Source organism: Ascaphus truei, chromosome 17 (genome assembly GCF_040206685.1).
Source record: "Ascaphus truei isolate aAscTru1 chromosome 17, aAscTru1.hap1, whole genome shotgun sequence".
Lineage (NCBI taxonomy): Eukaryota > Metazoa > Chordata > Amphibia > Anura > Ascaphidae > Ascaphus > Ascaphus truei.
In genome coordinates, this window is record NC_134499.1 from 19,607,085 (window position 1) to 19,634,233 (window position 27,149).

Consider the following 27,149-nt stretch of genomic DNA (forward strand, 5'->3'; position numbering starts at 1 on the left):
TATAATCCTGTCCCACACAGGAGTGACTGGTCTCCTGCTGCTGGCCCTGTGTGGTCCTGTCCCACACAGGAGTGACTGGTCTCCTGCTGCTGACCCTGTATGGTCCTGTCCCACACAGGAGTGACTGGTCTCCTGCTGCTGCCCCCGTATGGTCCTGTCACACACAGGAGTGACTGGTCTCCTGCTGCCGGCCCGTGTGGTCCTGTCCCACACAGGAGTGACTGGTCTCCTGCTGCTGCCCCCATATGGTCCTGTCCCACACAGGAGTGACTGGTCTCCTGCTGCTGACCCCATATGGTCCTGTCCCACACAGGAGTGACTGGTCTCCTGCTGCTGACCCCGTATGGTCCTGTCCCACACAGGAGTGACTGGTCTCCTGCTGCTGACCCCATATGGTCCTGTCCCACACAGGAGTGACTGGTCTCCTGCTGCTGACCCCATATGGTCCTCTCCCACACAGGAGTGACTGGTCTCCTGCTGCTGGCCCCGTTTAATCATATTTCCAAGATCGATGTTCTTGATATTCACCTAGAGGCCCTGAGCAATGGTACCATTTCACCACCCAATACCCATTTAAAAAAGTGGACACAGTTTTTTGATTGCCACAAGTGATCATCACAGACAGTGGATTGACAATGTCCCCCTGGGCCAATTTATAAGACTTAGACGTAATTGTACTCGTGATGTGGATTTCGAACTAGCCAGGGAATTGTATAAGAGACACCCTCCACGGTGTATATGTGCCAATAAAGTTCTTGTGCAACCGGCACCGGCAGTCCAGGTCTGTTTTCATTCGGCTGTTCACCGCCATTACCTGCTCGTCTCTTGTGATCTACCACGGTAGGAGCACGCCAACCACCCCCCGTGGACCGGGATCGGAGTGAGTAACCTCTTTATATTGCAGTCATGCTTATGCTCATTTTGGAGAATTGGCACGGAGTAAGGCCGCGCTTATAGTGCCGGCGACGCAAAGCCGCCCGAAAACAAATGCATTGCCGCCGCCGCGTGCACTTATAGTAAGCGCGACAGCGACGTGGCGACGTGATTTTTTGCAGCCGGGAATATTAGATTTTTCAGGGGCTGTCACCTCATGTGACAGCCCCCGAACCAATCAATGGCCTGGTCGCCCGCGACACCGCCGCAAAGCGAAATACAACTTTCGCTAGTGTGACATCACCCGTCGCCGGCACTATACGTGCGACTTAATGAGCCGCGAGTGTCGCCCTCACTGTGATTTCTAATGGGAAGGGTTCACCTTAGCTTGGGACCAGAGTAAGTTACTGCTCTTGCATTCCAGCCGATCGTGGTCGCCCTCAGAGTAATGGCTCACGGAGCTTTGCGGTCTCAACCTCTGCCATAGATCACAGGTACTCACTCCGCTGGACATGGCTCCTTTTGTAAACGGACACTGAGTGGGCCACACTGGGCTTCTGTTTTTATACAGTCACTATTATAATGATTCACAATATTCAAGGTATAGGCAGACCACATTCTGAGAAGCATGGCTGGGGAGGGTGCACCAGCATTCCTACACAGGGAATGATATCATATATTTCTATCCAGAGGTTCTCAATCGGACTTACTGACCAGCGCATGGCGCCGTGTTAGAGCCCTTGAGAGGAATCAGTTGTTGATCACTAAAGTTCGGTCCACTTCTACTTCTCAGACTACTTACTGATTTAATAAATGTCCCCTTTATCACTAAATATAATTGTTAAGGGAATGCCAGCAGACACATTATTCATAGATATTGGAATATTCTGGGCAGTGACCTAGTATTGGGTTCCAGATTGTCTGTCAGGCCCCAAATACTATTTAGGAAACCTAGTAACTTTAAAAGTGCACTTGCTCCTAGTGACAAAGGTTCCAAAAATACTCCGGATTCCCACATCAGACTGGTTTCTCACCAAACCTCCTGGTAACTTCCCATGTGGCAAATGTCTAGCTTGCCAATATTTACTTCGGAATCGTAAGACTGTTTCCTCTAATCAATATACAATTAAGGATTGTATTACTTGCCCTACAGCACATGTTGTGTACCTCCTCGAGGGCCCCTGTGGTCTCCTATACCTAGGTAGAACTAAGAGGCCCTTGAGGAGGCGCATCTGGGAACATCTACGGAATATTCTAATTGGCTTTGACAAACACAGTGTCTCTAGACACTTCAAGACATGTCGCAGTCACAACCCCTCTCTTCTTCCATACAAAGGCATTCGAGTTGTTCCAACAGATAGAAGGGGAGGTGATGAGAGTCACAGCACTTTCTAGACTGGAGAGTTATTGGATTTTTCAACTCAATACAATGGTGCCTTGGGGTTAAATGAGGATTTAGATCAGGGGTGCACAAAGTGGGGGGCGCGACAGATTTTCCAGGGGGGGCGCGGCAGCTAGAGAGGTCCCACGCTCTCCCCCAAGGCATTTAAATGAAGTGTTGGGGGTGCGCCGCGCGAGGCCTCTGCAGCTTCTCCTACCTGATCTTCGGCGACGTGTCACCATGGTAACCGGTGTCATATGACTCCACGGGGTCACGTGACATCGCGTTGCCATGGCAACGCGACGTCACATGACACTCCACAACATCATTTGACGCCGGGGGGAGGGGTAGCGAGCCGGGAAGGAAGCAGGCAGGGGGGGCGCAGGTTAAAACCTTTGCGCACCCCTGCTCTAGATATTCTCTCTCTTTATTAACAATTTGCTTGCACCCTCTTGTCCAGCAGCAGGGTTATCTAGGACCGGTCACCCCATTCTGTGTGGGGGCGCGCTTGTTAGTCTCCTTCAATTCCAGTGATGGCGTCTATATTTATCCTAATCTGACACTTTGAGGTGTGAGTGTCCCTCAATATACGCCAATATTCTATGTAACCTATATATTCTATTCTCGGTATGCACGTATTTATACAATTGTACTGATTGCATTTTCTATTCTTTATATGTCTCCCCTCTAATCATTGGGATTCATGTTTTTCTCCTATATATGTTTCTTTAACTTTTGTCTTATCGCTGGCGTTTTTACTATTTTTATTTTAGAAACCTGTGGATATTGTCCATTTTTTGGACAGGTAGGATTGTGTTAATTCACCTCTCTTGTAATTTTGTCATTCTGGTATTCTTATTGGACATTTTGTGTCAACCAATGAGGTGTTTGTTACTACAAGCACCTGGTATTTTGACCAATCACTACCTGTGGAGGGATTTAAATAGCACACATTCTCTTTCTGCAATCCAACCCTGATGAAGTAGCACCTGCTACGAAACGCGTTGGATTAGATTGTGTACTATTATTAGATTGAACCTATCTTTTGATTTGCTCTTTATTTGCTCAGTGAACTTTCTTTGCATCTTGCTATCTGAGACTGTCTGGTTTCTATGCCCTACGGGGCAGTGACGTCACCCCTGAGCGCTCCTGCTCCAGCTGCTATTCGGACGGAACTGATTCTAGTGGCCCCTGTGCAGCTGACTGAGGCGTGGGGGCGGGTGTGCCCTCGTCCGGGAGCAGGTGCCTTCCATACGGGAGCTTATGTTCTCTCCAGTGTCGTGACGCCGCAACTGCCTGCTTGTTTGAGACCGGGAGCGGGTGCTTTCCCTAACGGAACGGATGCGTATGTATGTATGTATGTATGTATGTATGTATGTCTTTATTTGTATAGCGCCATCAGTGTACATAGCACTTCACATTAGTAATACACGTGACAATCATATAAGTAACAAATAATACAAATAACAGATCATGGGAATAAGTGCTTCAGTCATAAAAGTAAAATTTCGGAAGAGGAGTCCCTGCTCCGAGGAGCTTACAATCTAATCTACAATGCTCATCTAGTGCCATAGCGATTGTGTGCAGCTACTCACCTGTTTGTTCACCGCCAGTTTGGCAGATTCCTCTATGAGGTTAACTGTACATCATTCTAGTGATGTTGACGTTACAGTCCTCTCCTGGTCACATGCAACACACCAAACTAAATAACCCCAGTGAAGGCGCCAAAAAAAAGTGCGCAGATGTAAACCCTTGGCTAGGTATCCCATACGTAAACAGGTAGTTTGCCCATGTGCAAAGGAATAGCACAGCACCACACTGTATCACGCAGGAGAAGGAGCGGCTCAGTGAGTAAAAGACACTGACTTGCACTGAGTTTGAAGCCGGTGTCGGCTCCTTGTGACCTTGGGCAAGTCCCTTTATCTCCCTGTGCCTCAGGCACCAAAATACATAGATTGTAAGCTCTACGGGGCAGGGACTGTGCCTGCAAAATGTCTCTGTAAAGCTGCTACGTAAACTAGCAGCGCTATACAAGAACATGCTATTATTATTATTATTAATAAGAGCAGGCTTGAAGGATCGTAAATGCGAACAGGGAAGATGGAATTATAACTGAATTCTTGAAAGCAGCTGGGGAAGAAGTAGAGACAATCCTCTCCAAACTCTTTACATGAGTAATGGAGGAACGCCCTAGTTATTCTCATCCATAGAAAGGAGATAAAGACTTCAAGAGCTACAGATCAATCAGTCTACTTCCAATCACTTGCAAGATCTTTACAAAGCTACTGTACTGACTAATCATCTGCACTAAACCCTGGTCTTTGCCCAGAGAACAATCGGGATTTCACAGCGGATACAACACAATGGACCACATCCAGGTCGTACAAGTGATTTCCCAGAGTAATGACTACGATCTAACCCTCAGTTTAAGACTCGTAGATTACGAAAAAGCATTTGATTCTGTCTACACCTCAGCGGTCCTAGAGGCACTAGGAAGACAAAGTGCTGAAGAAGTGTACATTGATATTATAAATAAAGATAAACATACATACATTATATTACATGAAGATACAAGCTAGATAAGGATCAGCGAGGGAGAGCGGCAAGGAGACACCGTGTCACCATAGCTTTTCATTCACACTTGAATTGTTCAGGACATTACATTGGGAAGCCAGAGGAATACAAATCAATGGTGAATACCTGAGTCACCTATGATTTGTCGATGACATTGTTATATTTGTCACCAGACCAGAAGACCAACACCAACAAATTGGCGAACTGGCAGAAGCAAGTAAGAAGGTGGCCTCCGTATTAATCTCTGCAAAATCAAAGTGATGATCAACAAATGTGCCAACTCTGCTAAGGACTAAATAAATGGAATAAAAAGTGGAAGACTATGTCTACCTTGGCCGGCAAATAACAATGGATGGGAACCTTTTGAATGAAATCTATAGGAGAATGAGGACGGGATGGAGGCATTTGGAAGAAACAAGACAATCTTTCAAGGGAACCTTCCCACTGGACCTCAGGAGGAAAGTGTGTGACCCGTGTATTCTGCTCACGCTCACGTATGGATGGGACCCGTGTGTTCTGCCCACGCTCACGTATGGATGGGACCCGTGTGTTCTGCCCGCGCTCACGTATGGATGGGACCTGTGTATTCTGCCCGCGCTCACGTATGGATGGGACCCATGTGTTCTGCTCACGTATGGATGTGACCCGTGTATTCTGCCCGTGTTCACGTATGGATGGGACCCGTGTGTTCTGCTCACGTATGGATGTGACCCATGTATTCTGCCTGCGCTCACGTATGGATGGGACCCGTGTGTTCTGCCCGCGCTCACGTATGGATGTGACCCGTGTGTTCTGCCCGCCCTCACGTATGGATGGGACTCGTGTGTTCTGCCCGCGCTCACGTATGGATGGGACCCGTGTGTTCTGCCCACGCTCACGTATGGATGGGACCCGTGTATTCTGCCCCCGCTCACGTATGGATGGGACCCGTGTGTTCTGCCCGTGCTCACCTATGGATGGGACCCGTGTGTTCTGCCCGTGCTCACATACGGATGGGACCCATGTATTCTGCCCCCGTTAACGTATGGATGGGACCCGTGTGTTCTGCCCGTGCTCACGTATGGATGGGACCCGTGTGTTCTGCCCGTGCTCACGTATGGATGGGACCCGTGTGTTCTGCCCGTGCTCACGTATGGATGGGACCCGTGTGTTCTGCCCGCGCTCACGTATGGATGGGACCCGTGTGTTCTGCCCGTGCTCACGTATGGATGGGACCCGTGTGTTCTGCCCGCGCTCACATATGGATGAGTCCCGTGTGTTCTGCCCGCGCTCACGTATGGATGAGACCCGTGTGTTCTGCCCGTGCTCACGTATGGATGGGACCCGTGTATTCTGCCCGCGCTCACGTATGGATGGGACCTGTGTGTTCTGCTCACATATGGATGGGACCCGTGTGTTCTGCCCGTGCTCACGTATGGATGGGACCCGTGTGTTCTGCTCACATATGGATGGGACCCGTGTGTTCTGCCCGTGCTCACGTATGGATGGGACCCGTGTGTTCTGCTCACATATGGATGGGACCCGTGTATTCTGCCCGTGCTCACGTATGGATGTGACCCGTATGTTCTGCCCGCGCTCACGTATGGATGGGACCCGTGTATTCTGCCCGCGCTCACGTATGGATGGGACCTGTGTGTTCTGCCCGCGCTCACGTATGGATGGGACCCGTGTGTTCTGCCCGCGCTCACGTATGGATGGGAGCCGTGTGTTCTGCCTGTGCTCACGTATGGATGGGACCCGTGTGTTCTGCCCGCGCTCACGTATGGATGGGACCTGTGTGTTCTGCCCGCGCTCACGTATGGATGGGACCCGTGTGTTCTGCCCGTGCTCACGTATGGATGGGACCCGTGTATTCTGCCTGCGCTCACGTGTGGATGGGACCCGTGTGTTCTGCCCGCGCTCACGTATGGATGGGACCCGTGTGTTCTGCCCACGCTCACGTATGGATGTGACCCGTGTGTTCTGCCCGCGCTGACGTATGGATGGGACCCGTGTATGCTGCCCGTGCTCACATATGGATGGGACCCGTGTGTTCTGCCCGCGCTCACGTATGGATGGGACCTGTGTGTTCTGCCCGTGCTCACGTATGGATGGGACCCGTGTGTTCTGCCCGTGCTCACGTATGGATGTGACCCGTGTGTTCTGCCCGCGCTCACGTATGGATGGGACCCGTGTATTCTGCCCGCGCTCACGTATGGATGGGACCCATGTGTTCTACCCGCGCTCACGTATGGATGGGACCCGTGTGTTCTGCTCATGTATGGATGGGACCCGTGTATTCTGCCCACGCTCACGTATGGATGGGACCCGTGTGTTCTGCTCATGTATGGATGGGACCCGTGTATTCTGCCCGCGCTCATGTACGGATGGGACCCGTGTGTTCTGCCCGCGCTCACGTATGGATGGGACCCGTGTGTTCTGCCTGTGCTCACGTATGGATGTGACCCATGTATTCTGCCCGCGCTCACGTATGGATGTGACACTTAGACCCTAAATACCAAGATAATTAAGTAGCTTCAGACAACTAAAATAAGTATGGAGAGACGCATGCTGGGTATTACCCAGAGAGACGGGAGAAAGAATGAATGGGTTCGAAACCAAACACAAGTCTGTGACATGAAACGGATGGAGAAATTAAAACGGCGGTGGGCCAGACATATCACAAGAAGAAATGACCATCGTTGGACAACGATGGAAATCAACTGGTTTCCAAGAGAGATTGAAAGATCAAAAACGACGACCACAAGTAAGATGGGAGGATGAAATTAGAAAATGTGTTGTAGGGACGTGGAGAAGAGAGGCTGTAATCGCAGGACCTGGGGGATGATTGGGGCGGCTGCACCCAGCAGTGGGGAGACAAGAGATACCTCTAACCGTTACAAAGCGGACGCAGTTATTGGGACTTGTTGCCAGATACTGCTTCCCGAACGCATTTAAATGAATGCCGGGGGAGCTGCAAGGCCTCTCTCTGTAAACTTCTCTTTACCTTGATTCAGACAACTCCTGGTGACGTGTCGCCATGGCAACGCGGCCTCATGTGACATCGCGTTGCCATGTCGACGTGACGTCAGGTCAAGGTAAGCAGGTGGGGGCACGAGGAGAGGGGGACAGCCGACAGGGGGGGGCGCAGGGGGAAAAGATTGCGCTCCCCTGCTCTAATACACATAAAAGGGCTTATTCCTATGGCATTAACCCCCTCTATCAGCCACATTATTATTGCCTCCCAGTACAAATATAGGTCCCCAAACCTTAACGGAGGGCTCATTCTAAACTCGCCTTCTGATTGGTGAGTTCTAGGTGCTCACGTCCGGCTGTTGCTTGTATTCCAGGCTTTTAGCGAGTTACTTTGCCCGTATTGTGTTCTATGTTGTGTATTTCACAAAATGATGTGTATTATATTTTAACGATTTGAATGAAAGAAATATAATTTAAAAAATTGACACCAGTTCATATATCATCTAGGATTTAGAGTGTGATCACACCAATGATCTTTTTCCTCTATATATACGTGTGTGGGTGTGTGTGGGTGTGGGTGTGGGTGTGGGTGTGGGTGGGTGTGGGTGGGTGTGGGTGGGTGGGTGTGGGTGGGTGTGGGTGGGTGTGGGTGGGTGTGTGTGGGGGTGGGGGTGTGGGGGTGGGGGTGGGGGTGTGGGTGTGGGTGGGTGTTTGTGTGTGTGTGTGTGTGTGGGTGTGGGTGTGGGTGTGGGTGTGGGTGTGTGTGTGTGTGTGTGTGTGTGTGTGTATATATATATATAATCTCCCAGGGTCTGGCAGTGACCGTCATCAGTAGCTGACCCCGGGGTCTGGCAGTGACCGTCATCAGTAGCTGACCCCGGGGTCTGGCAGTGACCGTCATCAGGAGCTGACCCCGGGGTCTGGCAGTGACCGTCACCAGGAGCTGACCCCGGTGTCTGGCAGTGACCGTCACCAGGAGCTGACCCCGGGGTCTGGCAGTGACCGTCACCAGGAGCTGACTCCGGAGTCTGGCAGTGACCGTCATCAGGAGCTGACCTCGGGGTCTGGCAGTGACCGTCACCAGGAGCTGACCCCGGGGTCTGGCAGTGACCGTCACAAGGAGCTGACCCCGGTGTCTGGCAGTGACCATCACCAGGAGCTGACCCCGGGGTCTGGCAGTGACCGTCACCAGGAGCAGACCCTGGCGTCTGGCAGTGACCGTCACCAGGAGCTGACCCCGGGGTCTGGCAGTGACCGTCACCAGGAGCTGACCCCGGGGTCTGGCAATGACTGTCACCAGGAGCTGACCCCGGGGTCTGGCAGTGACTGTCACCAGGAGCTGACCCCGGGGTCTGGCAGTGACCGTCACCAGGAGCTGACCCCGGGGTCTGGCAGTGACCCCCCACCTAAACCCCTAAATGGCGGGATTCATTACTCACCACGTACAGCTGCTTCCACAAGGAGGCCCATTCCTGCAGCGTGGATGTCACCTCTGTGACAACAGGGTCTTCTGCGGGGGCCACCGTCTCATACTGCCTGCGGGGGGACAAGGCACAGGTTACAGTCTGAACGTCACCAGAACCCACATCCCACATTGTCAGATACTCATTCTCTATGTCAAAGAGAGTGACCGAGAGACAGCCACTGTGTCACCCTGCAGAGAGTGACAGAGAGACAGCCACTGTGTCACCCTGCAGAGAGTGACAGAGAGACAGCCACTGTGTCACCCTGCAGAGAGAGTGACAGAGAGACAGCCACTGTGTCACCCTGCAGAGAGTGACAGAGAGACAGCCACTGTGTCACCCTGCAGAGAGTGACAGAGAGACAGCCACTGTGTCACCCTGCAGAGAGTGACAGAGAGACAGCCACTGTGTTACGCTGCAAAGAGAGTGACAGAGAGACAGCCACTGTCACCCTGCAGAGAGAGTGACAGAGAGACAGCCACTGTGTTACGCTGCAGAGAGAGTGACAGAGAGACAGCCACTGTGTCACCCTGCAGAGAGAGTGACAGGGAGACAGCCCCTGTGTCACCCTGCAGAGAGTGACAGAGAGACAGCCCCTGTGTCACCCTGTGTCAGCCACAAGTCCCCTCTGTTTGTGTCACAGTGTCACCCTACAGTATGACAGACATTGAATACGTCACAGGACCCCTCTGTCACAGTGCCACCCTGCTGTATGACAGGCATTGGATAGGTCACAGATCCCCTGTGTCACTGTGCCACCCGGCTGTATGACAGATATTGGATATGTCACAGATCCCCTGTGTCACTGTGCCACCCGGCTGTATGACAGACATTGGATAGGTCACAGATCCCTTGTGTCACAGTGCCACCCGGCTGTATGACAGGCATTGGATAGGTCACAGATCCCCTCTCCCTGTGTCACATTGCCACCCGGCTGTATGACAGGCATTGGATAAATCACAGATCCCCTGTGTCACAGTGTCACCCGGCAGTATGACAGACATTGGATAGGTCACAGATCCCCTCTCCCTGTGTCACAGTGTCACCCAGCAGTATGACAGGCATTGGATAGGTCACAGGACCCTTCTGTCACAGTGTTACCCGGCTGTATGACAGGCATTGGATAGGTCACAGATCCCCTGTATCACAGTGCCACCCGGCTGTATGACAGACATTGGATAGGTCACAGATCCCCTCTCCCTGTGTCACAGTGTCACCCGGCTGTATGACAGACATTGGATAGGTCACAGGTCTCCTCTCCCTGTGTCACAGTGTCACCCGGCTGTATGACAGACATTGGATAGGTCACAGGTCTCCTCTCCCTGTGTCACAGTGTCACCCGGCTGTATGACAGACATTGGATAGGTCACAGGACCCCTCTGTCTGTGCCCCAGATCCATCTCCGGGAACCATTACTCTCCCGGCTGTAATCTGAGAGGGACACAGAGCAGGGAGAGCGTGACGCAGCCAGAGGCGTGTGGACAATTATCCCACGCATGTCATCGTTAGCAGGGCCGCTGGCAGCTAACGAGTGTGACAGCCTCAGAGTCATGCAGGGAAAAGGAGGATCGGTCCTAGGGCATGTTACTCTGTTACAATGTTACTCCTCATCTTACCCTGTCACATTGTTACTACTCGTGGTAATATAACCCTGCTAAAATGCTCCTCCTAGCGTTGCCATGTTCTGAGCTTCATCAATCGCATCCCAGGACGCTCACAAATACACAGGGGCCTTCATCAACATCTCCCACTTCAGAGGCCAGTAACCAAGCTCTACTCCTCCCTGCATGCCTTTCTGGGATTAACCCTTGCTTTGCTGGGGTCCCTGCAGCACATCACACAGGGGGAGTTTAATAAAAAAATCTACAGAAATCTTTAGTGCAAATTTACCAAGATTTTCATCGCGTCGCCGCACATCATCACGTCGTATTGTATTGTATGTCTTTATTTATATAGCGCCAAAAGTGTACTCAGCGCTTCACAAAGAATACAGTACAGGGAATTTTAAAAATACAATAAGTGCAGCAAAAATCAGACAATGGGAAAGGAAATCCCTGCCCCGAAGAGCTTACAATCTAAGAGGTTTGTGGGGAAACTTACAGAGAGAGCAGGTGAGGGAATAAGTGCTGTAGATGTCAGTGCTTGGCCACAGTGGGTGGTATAAGTGACTGTGGGACAGTAGCCATGAGTGCAGGCTTTTGGGATGCTTGATTTGTGGGGCAAGTTTTAAGGTTAGTCAGAGTTAAATGAAAAGGTTAACACCATTTACAGGGGAAGAGATGGCAGGGAGGCATGAGTGAGATCAGGTGTGTATGTCTGGCTTCAGGCTTAGGGGAGATCCCCAGCAGCAGGAAGAAGTAGATAGAGGGTGTGAATAGAGGATTTGTGTGGGTGTTTTTTTATTGAGGGGTATAGAAGTTGTTGGGAGAGAGGTGTATAAATAATGGTGCAGTGGGGAAGTTGGAGAGAACAGGGACATTCACCAAGGAGTGAGGAAACAGTAAACAGAAAAAGCAATAAGGAGGGCATAGTGAGATACAGGAGGAGAGACTTCCCAGTTATTGGAGGATAGCAAGAGTACAAATAATCACAGCTTTTAGAAAGTAAAGTTCTCACAGTTGTAACGTTGTTGTTCAGAGTCCAGATCTTCCTCAATCTTCACCTCCAATTTCAACTCCAAGATGAACGCTGCCACACACTTAAATGTTACACTCAACTCCAAGATTAACTCTGCACACACTTAAATGTTACACTCAACTCCAAGATGAACTCTGCACACACTTAAATGTTACACACAACTCCAAGATTAACTCTGCACACACTTAAATGTTACACACAACTCCAAGATTAACTCTGCACACACTTAAATGTTACACACAACTCCAAGATGAACTCTGCACACACTTAAATGTTACACTCAACTCCAAGATGAACTCTGCACACACTTAAATGTTACACTCAACTCCAAGATTAACTCTGCCACACACTTAAATGTTTCACTTAACTCCAAGATTAACTCTGCCACACACTTAAATGTTTCACTTAACTCCAAGATTAACTCTGCCACACACTTAAATGTTTCACTTAACTCCAAGATTAACTCTGCCACACACTTAAATGTTACACAGCCATATGGCTCACAGCCAAGGTATCCTGCCATAAGTATTCTAAAACACAGCCACATTGACTAATAATTAAGGGAGAGTCTGCCTAATCAACTCAGACACACCAAATTGTTAATGAAATTTTAGGATCTTGCAAATTGATAGTAGAATCCAGGTCACACATACCAATATTAATACATCACACATCATCGCGTCCCCACACATCATCGCGTCGCCGCACATCATCGCGTCCCCGCACATCATCACGTCGCCGCACATCATCACGTCGCCGCACATCATCACGTCCCCGCACATCATCACGTCCCCGCACATCATCACGTCGCCGCACATCATCACGTCCCCGCACATCATCACGTCGCCGCACATCATCACGTCGCCGCACATCATCGCGTCCCCGCACATCATCACGTCCCCGCACATCATCACGTCGCCGCACATCATCACGTCGCCGCACATCATCACGTCGCCGCACATCATCACGTCGCCGCACATCATCGCGTCGCCGCACATCATCGCATCGCCGCACATCATCACGTCGCCGCACATCATCGCGTCGCCGCACATCATCGCGTCCCCGCACATCATCACGTCGCCGCACATCATCACGTCGCCGCACATCATCACGTCGCCGCACATCATCACGTCGCCGCACATCATCACGTCGCCGCACATCATCACGTCGCCGCACATCATCACGTCGCCGCACATCATCACGTCGCCGCACATCATCACGTCGCCGCACATCATCACGTCGCCGCACATCATCGCGTCGCCGCACATCATCGCGTCCCCGCACATCATCACGTCGCCGCACATCATCACGTCGCCGCACATCATCACGTCCCCGCACATCATCACGTCCCCGCACATCATCACGTCGCCGCACATCATCACGTCGCCGCACATCATCGCGTCCCCGCACATCATCACGTCCCCGCACATCATCACGTCGCCGCACATCATCACGTCGCCGCACATCATCACGTCGCCGCACATCATCACGTCGCCGCACATCATCGCGTCGCCGCACATCATCGCATCGCCGCACATCATCGCGTCCCCGCACATCATCACGTCGCCGCACATCATCACGTCGCCGCACATCATCACGTCGCCGCACATCATCACGTCGCCGCACATCATCACGTCGCCGCACATCATCACGTCGCCGCACATCATCACGTCGCCGCACATCATCACGTCGCCGCACATCATCACATCGCCGCACATCATCACATGACACCACACACGTCGCAGGGCTGCCGACAGGGAGGAGAGCCGGGACAGGTGTCCCGGGCCCGGTGCTGCCGGAGGCCTGAAAGACGGTCCTCTAGTTGCCGCCGGGCTCAGCTCTCCCCAGCTGCGGGCCTCCCTCACTGACTGTCCCACGCCGAGCTTATGACGTCGGCGTGCGCCAGAAGCAAGCTGGGCCCATGACATCACAACTCCACATGACACCACACCCGTGTCATCACTACACCACACGTCATCAAACGTCATCATGACAGCACACCATCACATGATCACCACACATGTCATCACGACACCACACCATCACATGAACACCACAAGTGTCATCACGACACCACACCACACCATCACATGTAATGAAACATCCCCAAACGCCATCACTGTATCCAAATATACAGGGCAGTATAACCAAGGAACACCACGCCGTTTTTAACATCTTCCCCACTAGAGGGCACTGCAACGCAATGATATACTGCACCTCATACAGACATACACACAGATATACTGCACCCCATACACACGCACAGATATACTGCACCTCATACAGACATACACACAGATATACTGCACCCCATACACACGCACAGATATACTGCACCTCATACAGACATACACACAGATATACTGCACCCCATACACACGCACAGATATACTGCACCCCATACACACGCACAGATATACTGCACCTCATACAGACATACACACAGATATACTGCACCCCATACACACGCACAGATATACTGCACCTCATACACACGCACAGATATACTGCACCTCATACAGACATACACACAGATATACTGCACCCCATACACACGCACAGATATACTGCACCTCATACACACGCACAGATATACTGCACCTCATACAGACATACACACAGATATACTGCACCCCATACACATGCACAGATATACTGCACCTCATACACACGCACAGATATACTGCACCTCATACAGACATACACACAGATATACTGCACCCCATACACACGCACAGATATACTGCACCTCATACAGACAGACACACACACACAGATATACTGCAACACCTACAGACACACAGACACACAGACACACACACAGACACACGCACAGATATACTGCACCTCATACAGACAGACACACGCACACAGATATACTGCAACACCTACAGACACACAGACACACACACACAGACATACTGCACCTCATACAGACAGACACACACACACAGATATACTGCAACACCTACAGACACACAGACACACACACACAGACATACTGCACCTCATACAGACAGACACACACACACAGATATACTGCAACACCTACAGACACACAGACACACACGCACAGATATACTGCACCTCATACAGACAGACACACGCACACAGATATACTGCAACACCTACAGACACACAGACACACACACACAGACATACTGCACCTCATACAGACAGACACACACACACAGATATACTGCAACACCTACAGACACACAGACACACACACAGACACACACGCACAGATATACTGCACCTCATACAGACAGACACACACACACAGATATACTGCAACACCTACAGACACACAGACACACACACAGACACACACGCACAGATATACTGCACCTCATACAGACAGACACACGCACACAGATATACTGCAACACCTACAGACACACAGACACACACACACAGACATACTGCACCTCATACAGACAGACACACACACACAGATATACTGCAACACCTACAGACACACAGACACACACGCACAGATATACTGCACCTCATACAGACAGACACACACACACAGATATACTGCAACACCTACAGACACACAGACACACACACAGACACACACGCACAGATATACTGCACCTCATACAGACATACACACAGATATACTGCACCCCATACACACGCACAGATATACTGCACCTCATACAGACAGACACACACACACACAGATATACTGTAACACCTACAGACACACAGACACACGCACAGATATACTGCACCTCATACAGACATACACACATATATACTGCACCCCATACACACGCACAGATATACTGCACCTCATACAGACAGACACACACACACAGATATACTGCAACACCTACAGACACACACACACACACAGACGCACATATATACTGCACCTCATACAGATACACACACATATGCTGCACCTCATACAGATACACACACACACACACATATGCTGCGCCTCATACAGATACACACACACGTACACAGATATACTGCACCTTATACAGACACACACACACACAGATATACTGCACCTCATACCAATACACACACACACACACAGATATACTGCACCTCATACCAATACACACACACACAGATATACTGCACCTCATACAGATACACTGTTCCTCATACACATATATATACAAACACACACAGATATACTGGGGGGGGGGGTAGGAGAACAGGGGGGCAGGGGGTAGGAGAACAGGGGCAGGGGTAGGATAACGGGGCAGGGGGTAGGAGCACAGGAGGGAAGAAAGAAGGAACACAGGGTCAAAGGGTAGGAGCACGGGGGGGCGAGGGGTAGGAGCAGGGGGGTGGGGGTTGGAGCATGGGGGGTGAGGGTAGGAGCACATGGGTGGAGGGTAGGAGCACGGGGGTGGAGGGTAGGAGCACGGGGGGTGGGGGTAGGAGCATGGGGGGTGGGAGCACGGGGGTGGGGGTAGGAACACGTGGGTGGAGGGTAGGAGCACGTGGGTGGAGGGTAGGAGCACGGGGGGTGGGGGTAGGAGCATGGGGGGTGGGGGGTAGGAGCATGGGGGGTGGGGGGTAGGAGCATGGGGGATGGGGGGTGGAGGGTAGGAGCACGGGGGTGGGGGATATGAGCATGGGGGGGTAGGAGCACTGGGGATGGGGAGGAAGGAGCACAGGGGGCAGGAGTACAGGGGGCATGTGGGATAGCACGGGACAGAGGTAGGTGCATGGGGGTTAGCGTGGGGTGGGATGGGTCACAGGGCAGGTAGGACACAGAGGGGTGGGGGGTAGAATACTAGAGGGTGTGGGGCACAGAGGTGCAGAATAATACACCGGCGCTGGAGGCTTCTTACCTTCTTTCCACTCTGCGCAGTAACGAGGCTTCCAAAAGGGAAATCTAAATCCTCCCACGTTCCCAGAACAGATCCTCAGCACACACGCGCACACACACACGCACACATATACACACACGCACACACACACATACACACGCATACACACGCGCACACACACACGCACACACACACACACGCGCACACACACACATACAAACGCACACACACATGCACACACACGCACACACATACACACACACACGCACACACACACAAATACACACGCACACGCACACATACCCACGCACACACATACACACGCACACATACACACGCACACACGCACACATACACACACACGTGCACACACATACACGCGCACACGTGCACACACACGTGCACACACACACGTGCACACACATACACGCGCACACACATACACGCGCACACGAATACACACACGCACACACATACATACACAAACGCATACACGCATAAACAGACACGCACACACAGACACGCACACACATACACCCAAACACGCACAGATGCACAGATGCACAGATGCACAGATGCACAGATACGCACACACACACATATAAGCGCACAAACATACATCCAATCACACAAACACGCACACATGAACACATGCGCACACATATACGCGCGCACATATGCACACACACATGCACACACACATATACGCACGCACACATATACTCACACACACACATGCACATGGGCACACATACACTCGTGCGCACACACTCGCATGCACACACCCACTCGCACATATACACGTGTACACACACTTACTTGCGCACACAAGCATAAACACACATATACACACACTCGCGCACACAAATACATGTGTGCCCACTCGCACATAGACACGTGCACACACACATACACTCACGCAGACACATACACTCGCGCACATACCCGCACATGTACGCACACATGCACACACACATATAGTCGTGCACAAACATACACGCACACACATACACCCAAACACGCACACATGCGCACGCACTTGCACACACATATACGCATGCGTACACACACATACATGCGCACACACACTCGCGCGCGCGCACATACAAGTGCGCACACACACCCACTCGCACATACACACATGCACACACACTTACACCCGTGCACACACGCATAAACACACATATACACACACGCGTGCGCACACATACACACACGCACACACATACACGTGTGCTCACTCGCACATACACACGCGCACACAGACACATACACTCGCACACACACATACACTCGCGTACACACATATACACATATACTCGTGCATATGCACATACTTGCGCAGATACACATACACACATACACTCACACACGCACACGTGCTCACACACATACCCTCGCGCACACAGACACACACACACACTTGCAAACACACACACACACACACATACACGCGCACACAGAGTAGATACATCTGTACAGTTATTGCTCGTAGTACTAACTGTCAGTTTTAGAACTGTGTAGCCCCCCAAAGGGGGAAGGGACCTTTGGATGGGTTGGTGCCAGGGGAATTAGGGTGTCTCCAATACCCTAAATACAAAGTATAATATCCCAAAGATCTCTCCAGCTCACACACCGGCTGTCGGTATCAGGAAAGCATCAGAACGCCAAGAAGGTGGCGAGAGTAACAAGTCGAACAATACTCCCTCAACAACAAGAGTCCAGGGTGTGCCCTGTCATCACATAATGTCATGCGACCTGTGTCCCCTCATCACATACAGGGTCGAGTGACCTGTGTTCCTTGTCATCAGGGTCATGTGACCTGTGTCCTCTCTCATCAGGGTCATGTGACCTGTGTCCTCTCTCATCAGGGTCATGTGACCTGTGTTCTCTCTCATCAGGGTCATGTGACCTGTGTTCTCTCTCATCAGGGTCATGTGACCTGTGTCCTCTCTCATCAGGGTCATGTGACCTGGTCCTCTCTCATCAGTATCATGTGACCTGTGTCCTCTCTCATCAGTATCATGTGACCTGTGTCCCCTGTCATCACATACAGGATCATGTGACCTGTGTCCCCTGTCATCACATACAGGATCATGTGACCTGTGTCCTCTCTCATCGGGATCATGTGACCTGTGTCATCTCTCATCAGTATCATGTGACCTGTGTCCTCTCTCATCAGTATCATGTGACCTGTGTCCCCTGTCACCACATGCAGACGTATGTGACCTGTGTCCTGTGTCATCACACACTCACCCTCTGTTGCTGACTGTTGCTTTTTTCAGGTGGATGAAGTTGACCGGGAAGATTCCCTGAAAGGAGACCATGAGAAAGTGTTACAAAGAACAATGTGTGTGTAACCATGTAACCAGGACGGGGTAACCTCCCAAGGGTGGGACCTCCCTTCAGGGACCGCAACCTCCCAAGGGTGGGACCTCCCTTCAGGCACCGCAACCTCCCAAGGGTGGGGACTCCCTTCAGGGACCGCAACCTCCCAAGGGTGGGACCTCCCTTCAGGCACCGCAACCTCCCAAGGGTGGGGACTCCCTTCAGGGACCGCAACCTCCCAAGGGTGGGACCTCCCTTCAGGGACCGCAACCTCCTAAGGGTGGGGACTCCCTTCAGTGACCGCAACCTCCCAAGGGTGGGACCTACCTCCAGGGACCGCAACCTCCCAAGGGTGGGACCTCCCTTCAGGGACCGCAACCTCCCAAGGGTGGGGACTCCCTTCAGGGACCGCAAACTCCCAAGGGTGGGACCTCCCTCCAGGGACTACAACCTCCCACGGGTAGGACCTCCCTCCAGGGACCACAACCTCCCACAGGTGGGACCTCCCTTCAGGGACTGCAACCTCCCAAGGGTGGGGACTCCCTTAAGGGACTGCAACCTCCCAAGGGTGGGACCTCCCTTCAGGGACCGCAACCTCCCAAGGGTGGGACTTCCCTTCAGAAACCGCAACCTCCCAAGAGTGGGACCTCCCTCCAGGGACCGCAACCTCCCAAGGGTGGGACCTCCCTTCAGGGACCGCAACCTCCCAAGGGTGGGTCCTCCCTCTGGTCGGCAGGGGGCTTATTAAGTGAAACCCAGCCATTGTGCAGCTGAGTGACCTGCATAATGCACAAGGTGTGATATATATATATATAAACGGTAGCTCGGACAGCGAGGTCCGTTTCCTTCTGAATGTTGCGCAGGGAAACGGTCCGTACAAGCCATAGTATAGTATCGTTACGAGCCTGTGTGCTTTAGAAATGACTATTAACCAATGGATTCTTTGACAAATGAGTGGTGATTGTTTTCTAAAGACGCAGCAAGATGAGGCTGAGTACTGAACCGCCCCCTTACATCAAACAGGAACCGTTCTTGTGACTTTTGATGTCGTTTTGCACATTATTCATCTGCAATGAGGGTCATATGAGTGACAGATGCAGCATCAAAGACAGACGCCAGGTCTCTTTCAGATATTATATATTAAGAAGCTATATATATTCTTTAGTCCCCTGCTTAGGATAGAGCACCCCTGCCTGCTCTCCTCGGCGGCTCGCACCCCCCCACCCCCCTCCTGCTCAGCCCCAGCATCAAATGACACGCGAGGTCATGTGACGTCACGTTGCCATGGTAACGTGACGTCACGTGACCCCCCCCCCCCCCCCCGGCTGCGTCATTTTATGCCGGGTTACCATGACGATGCGTCACTGGAAGGGAAGGTAAGTGGGTTATAGAGGCCTCCCGCGGTCCCCCGGCTTTTAATTTAAATGCCTGGGAGGAGAGCGCGGGACCTCTATAACTGCCGTGCCCCCCCCCCCCAGGAAATCTAGCGCCCCCCAGTTTGCGCACCCACGGGGTAGAGGACGGGCCATACAGGGCGAATAATAAAAGGAACATTTAAGCTATACACACATGTAACTGTATCTGGCTGTATGTATGTGAGCTCCACATCTGAATATGTTTTGAACTTGTCTGCTACTTTGTACTATTGTAACGTAGAACAGGGGTTCTCAACTCCAGTCTTCCAGACCCCCCAACAGGCCAGGCTTTAAGGATATCCCTGCTTCAGCACAGGTGGCTCAATCCGTGGCTCAGTTGAAGAGCTAAGAGGCTGATGCAGGACAAGTACCAAGGCCTGCTCCCTCCTGCCCGATTGTCACACACACTCACACTCACACTCAGAATCCCTCTGATCACACAGGTGTACAAGCGCTCAGCATCCTCCCCATCCTGAGCCCCACCGGCTGGAGTCTAGGAATAATGTGTTTGTGTTAGATGCTGCCTGTTAATGCGGTTACTGTTACTCTACATGGAAACACTGTTACTCTTACTCTACAATGAAACAGTTACTCTTACTCTACAATGAAACACTGTTACTCTACAATGAAACACTGTTACTCTACAATGAAACACTGTTACTCTACAATGAAACACTGTTACTCTACAATGAAACACGGTTACTCTACAATGAAACACGGTTACTGTTACTCTACAATGAAACACTGTTACTCTACAATGAAACACTGTTACTCTTACTCTACAATGAAACAATTCCGCTTACTCTACAATGAAACACTGTTACTCTACAATGAAACACTGTTACTCTACAATGAAACACTGTTACTCTTACTCTACAATGAAACAATTCCGCTTACTCTACAATGAAACACTGTTACTCTACAATGAAACACTGTTACTCTACAATGAAACACGGTTACTCTACAATGAAACACGGTTACTGTTACTCTACAATGAAACACTGTTACTCTACAATGAAACACTGTTACTCTTACTCTACAATGAAACAATTCCGCTTACTCTACAATGAAACACTGTTACTCTACAATGAAACACTGTTACTCTACAATGAAACACTGTTACTGTTACTCTACAATGAAACACTGTTACTGTTACTCTACAATGAAACACTGTTACTCTACAATGAAACACTGTTACTCTACAATGAAACACTGTTACTCTACAATGAAACACTGTTACTCTACAATGAAACACTGTTACTGTTACTCTACAATGAAACACTGTTACTCTACAATGAAACACTGTTACTCTACAATGAAACACTGTTACTGTTACTCTACAATGAAACACTGTTACTCTACAATGAAACACTGTTACTCTACAATGAAACACTGTTACTCTACAATGAAACACTGTTACTCTACAATGAAACAGTTACTCTTACTCTACAATGAAACACTGTTACTCTACAATGTAACACTGTTACTCTACAATGAAACACCGTTACTGTACAATGAAACACCGTTACTCTACAATGAAACACTGTTACTCTACAACGAAACACTGTTACTCTACAACGAAATACTGTTACTCTACAACGAAACACTGTCACTCTTACTCTACAATAAAACACTGTTACTCTACAATGAAACAGTTACTCTTACTCTACAATGAAACACTGTTACTCTACAATGAAACACTGTTACTCTACAATGAAACACTGTTACTCTACAATGAAACACTGTTACTCTACAATGAAACACTGTTACTGTTACTCTACAATGAAACACTGTTACTCTACAATGAAACAGTTACTCTTACTCTACAATGAAACACTGTTACTCTACAATGAAACACTGTTACTCTACAATGAAACACTGTTACTCTACAATGAAACAGTTACTCTTACTCTACAATGAAACACTGTTACTCTACAATGAAACAGTTACTCTACAATGAAACACTGTTACTCTACAATGAAACACTGTTACTCTACAATGTAACACTGTTACTCTACAATGAAACACCGTTACTCTACAATGAAACACCGTTACTCTACAATGAAACACTGTTACTCTACAACGAAACACTGTTACTCTACAACGAAACACTGTTACTCTACAATGAAACACTGTCACTCTTACTCTACAATGAAACACTGTTACTCTTACTGTACTCTACAATGAAACACTGTTACTCTACAATGAAACACTGTTACTCTACAATGAAACACTGTTACTCTACAATGAAACACTGTTACTCTACAATGAAACACTGTTACTCTACAACGAACCACTGTTACTCTACAACGAAACACTGTTACTCTACAATGAAACACTGTTACTTTACAACGAAACACTGTTACTCTACAACGAAAAACTGTTACTCTACAATGAAACACTGTTACTCTATAATTAAACACTGTTACGCTACAGTTACTTTACAATGATACACGGTTACTCTATAATGAAACACTGTTAAGCTACAGTTACTCTACAATGAAACACTGTTACACGCTACATGTGTAACGGCCCTTGAGATTCCCACATAGTACTTGGGGTGCAATGTGTGTATTCTGTGTAGCACAGACACCCATCACAGAGCTGGCACAGGCCGGCACAGAGCTGGCACAGAGCTGGCACAGAGCTGGCACAGGCCGGCACAGAGCTGGCACAGAGCTGGCACAGGCCGGCACAGAGCTGGCACAGAGCTGGCACAGAGCTGGCACAGGCCAGCACAGAGCTGGCACAGAGCTGGCACAGAGCTGGCACAGGCCGGCACAGAGCTGGCACAGAGCTGGCACAGGCCGGCACAGAGCTGGCACAGGCCGGCACAGAGCTGGCACAGAGCTGGCACAGGCCGGCACAGAGCTGGCACAGGCTGGCACAGAGCTGGCACAGGCCGGCACAGAGCTGGCACAGGCCGGCACAGAGCTGGCACAGGCTGGCACAGAGCTGGCACAGGCCGGCACAGAGCTGGCACAGAGCTGGCACAGGCCGGCACAGGCTGGCACAGAGCTGGCACAGGCCGGCACAGGCTGGCACAGAGCTGGCACAGGCTGGGCCTGTCCCTAGTTCTATATCATTTGAAGGAAACTCATAATCTTTAAGTTGTGGGATCTTGAGATCATCATGAAACCCCACTAAGGGATTATTCATTTTTTAAGAAAAATGCTAGATACTTTCCGGGGGAGGGGGAGACACCCCTGTTTGTTCTCCTTTAGAGGTGAATCATTTTTGGAATTCATATATAAATAACATATAAATATATTTGTTGTGCTTAGGAGAATGGGCTTTGCTATCTGACGATACTCAGCGTTGTTATATAGTGCAGCCTGTTAGGGCGGGGCAAACAAAACACACAGTACAGGTACTGAAAGATATACAAACGGGACAGTGAATGATTAAATGCCTGTACCACTTTGTGTCTCCCTGATGAAGGTTACGCCAGAGGCTGGAACGTTGGTATCACATGAATAAATAGATTTTTACCTTTGTGTGCCTGTACTTTTAGGGTTTTAAGGGATGGGAGGGGGGGGGGTGCTACAGAGCATTGTTACCCCAGACGGATATGTGACCTCTGCTCTTCTGCCCTCTGTTTTGAATTGTGGCACAGAGAGGTGCTCAGTGTAACTGTACCACGTGGCATGTTCAATTTCAAGAGGTGAGAACCCTGGAGAACTGAGGGGTCGCAGGTATAACCTTGTGCCCAGAGATAGGTGTATAACCTTGTGCCCAGAGATAGGTGTATAACCTTGTGCCCAGTGATGGGTGTATAACCCTGTGCCCAGTGATGGGTGTATAACCTTGTGCCCAGAGATAGGTGTATAACCTTGTGCCCAGTGATGGGTGTATAACCTTGTGCCCAGTGATGGCTGTATAACCTTGTGCCCAGTGATGGGTGTATAACCTTGTGCCCAGTGATGGGTGTATAACCTTGTGCCCAGTGATGGCTGTATAACCTTGTGCCCAGTGATGGGTGTATAACCTTGTGCCCAGTGATGGGTATAATAACCTTGTGCCCAGTGATGGGTATAAAACCTTGTGCCCAGTGATGGGTGTATAACCTTGAGCCCAGTGATGGGTATAAAACCTTGTGCCCAGTGATGGGTGTATAACCTTGTGCCCAGTGATGGGTATAAAACCTTGTGCCCAGTGATGGGTATATAACCTTGTGCTCAGTGATGGGTATATAACCTTGTGCCCAGTGATGGGTGTATAACCTTGTGCCCAGTGATGGGTATAATAACCTTGTGCCCAGTGATGGGTATAAAACCTTGTGCCCAGTGATGGGTATAAAACCTTGTGCCCAGTGATGGGTGTATAACCCTGTGCCCAGAGATAGGTGTATAACCTTGTGCCCAGTGATGGGTATATAACCTTGTGCCCAGTGATAGGTGTATAACCTTGTGCCCAGTGATGGGTGTATAACCTTGTGCCCAGTGATGGGTGTATAACCTTGTGCCCAGTGATGGGTGTATAACCTTGTGCCCAGTGATGGGTGTATAACCTTGTGCCCAGTGATAGGTGTATAACCTTGTGCCCAGTGATGGGTGTATAACCTTGTGCCCAGTGATGGGTGTATAACCTTGTGCCCAGTGATGGGTGTATAACCTTGTGCCCAGTGATGGGTGTATAACCCTGTGCCCAGTGATGGGTGTATAACCTTGTGCCCAGTGATGGGTGTATAACCTTGTGCTCAGTGATGGGTGTATAACCTTGTGCCCAGTGATGGGTGTATAACCTTGTGCCCAGTGATGGGTGTATAACCTTGTGCCCAGTGATAGGTGTATAACCTTGTGCCCAGTGATGGGTGTATAACCTTGTGCCCAGTGATGGGTGTATAACCTTGTGCCCAGTGATGGGTGTATAACCTTGTGCTCAGTGATGGGTGTATAACCTTGTGCCCAGTGATGGGTATAATAACCTTGTGCCCAGTGATGGGTGTATAACCTTGTGCCCAGTGATGGGTATATAACCTTGTGCCCAGTGATGGGTGTATAACCTTGTGCCCAGTGATGGGTGTATAACCTTGTGCTCAGTGATGGGTGTATAACCTTGTGCCCAGTGATGGGTGTATAACCTTGTGCCCAGTGATGGGTATATAACCTTGTGCCCAGTGATGGGTGTATAACCTTGTGCCCAGTGATGGGTGTATAACCTTGTGCTCAGTGATGGGTGTATAACCTTGTGCTCAGTGATGGGTGTATACCCTTGTGCTCAGTGATGGGTGTATAACCCTGTGCTCAGTGATGGGTGTATAACCTTGTGCTCAGTGATGGGTATAATAACCTTGTGCCCAGTGATAGGTGTATAACCTTGTGCCCAGTGATGGGTGTATAACCTTGTGCCCAGTGATGGGTGTATACCCTTGTGCTCAGTGATGGGTGTATAACCCTGTGCTCAGTGATGGGTATATAACCTTGTGCTCAGTGATGGGTATAATAACCTTGTGCCCAGTGATGGGTGTATAACCTTGTGCTCAGTGATGGGTATAATAACCTTGTGCCCAGTGATGGGTGTATAACATTGTGCCCAGTGATGGGTGTATAACCTTGTGCCCAGTGATGGGTGTATAACCTTGTGCCCAGTGATGGGTGTATAACCTTGTGCCCAGTGATGGGTGTATAACCTTGTGCCCAGTGATGGGTGTATAAACTTGTGCTCAGTGATGGGTGTATAACCTTGTGCCCAGTGATGGGTGTATAACCTTGTGCCCAGTGATAGGTGTATAACCTTGTGCCCAGTGATGGGTATATAACCTTGTGCCCAGTGATGGGTATATAACCTTGTGCCCAGTGATGGGTGTATAACCTTGTGCCCAGTGATGGGTGTATAACCTTGTGCTCAGTGATGGGTGTATAACCTTGTGCCCAGTGATGGGTGTATAACCTTGTGCTCAGTGATGGGTGTATAACCTTGTGCTCAGTGATGGGTGTATAACCCTGTGCTCAGTGATGGGTGTATAACCTTGTGCCCAGTGATGGGTGTATAACCTTGTGCCCAGTGATGGGTGTATAACCCTGTGCCCAGAGATAGGTGTATAACCTTGTGCCCAGTGATGGGTGTATAACCTTGTGCCCAGTGATGGGTGTATAACCTTGTGCCCAGTGATGGGTGTATAACCTTGTGCTCAGTGATGGGTGTATAACCTTGTGCCCAGTGATGGGTATAATAACCTTGTGCCCAGTGATGGGTGTATAACCTTGTGCCCAGTGATGGGTGTATAACATTGTGCCCAGTGATGGGTGTATAACCTTGTGCCCAGTGATGGGTGTATAACCTTGTGCCCAGTGATGGGTGTATAACCTTGTGCTCAGTGATGGGTGTATAACCCTGTGCTCAGTGATGGGTGTATAACCTTGTGCCCAGTGATGGGTGTATAACCTTGTGCCCAGTGATGGGTGTATAACCCTGTGCCCAGAGATAGGTGTATAACCTTGTGCCCAGTGATGGGTGTATAACCTTGTGCCCAGTGATGGGTGTATAACCTTGTGCCCAGTGATGGGTGTATAACCTTGTGCTCAGTGATGGGTGTATAACCCTGTGCCCAGAGATAGGTGTATAACCTTGTGCCCAGTGATGGGTGTATAACCTTGTGCCCAGTGATGGGTGTATAACCTTGTGCCCAGTGATGGGTGTATAACCTTGTGCCCAGTGATGGGTATAATAACCTTGTGCCCAGTGATGGGTGTATAACCTTGTGCCCAGTGAT

General features: G+C 50.1%; 1 protein-coding gene across 2 annotated transcripts in view; it reads right to left on the reverse strand.

Annotated features, from left to right (window-relative positions):
• The window catches only part of DOCK3 (dedicator of cytokinesis 3), a 167,715-nt gene that overhangs the window by 90,658 nt on the left and 49,908 nt on the right, over positions 1-27,149 (reverse strand). For both annotated transcript variants that reach the window (XM_075574192.1, XM_075574193.1), the window contains exons 4-5: positions 18,948-19,003; positions 9,223-9,319 (exon numbers count right to left, since the gene is read on the reverse strand). In XM_075574192.1, the coding sequence (XP_075430307.1) occupies positions 9,223-9,319; positions 18,948-19,003 (153 nt within the window). The remainder of the gene's footprint in view (positions 1-9,222; positions 9,320-18,947; positions 19,004-27,149) is intronic.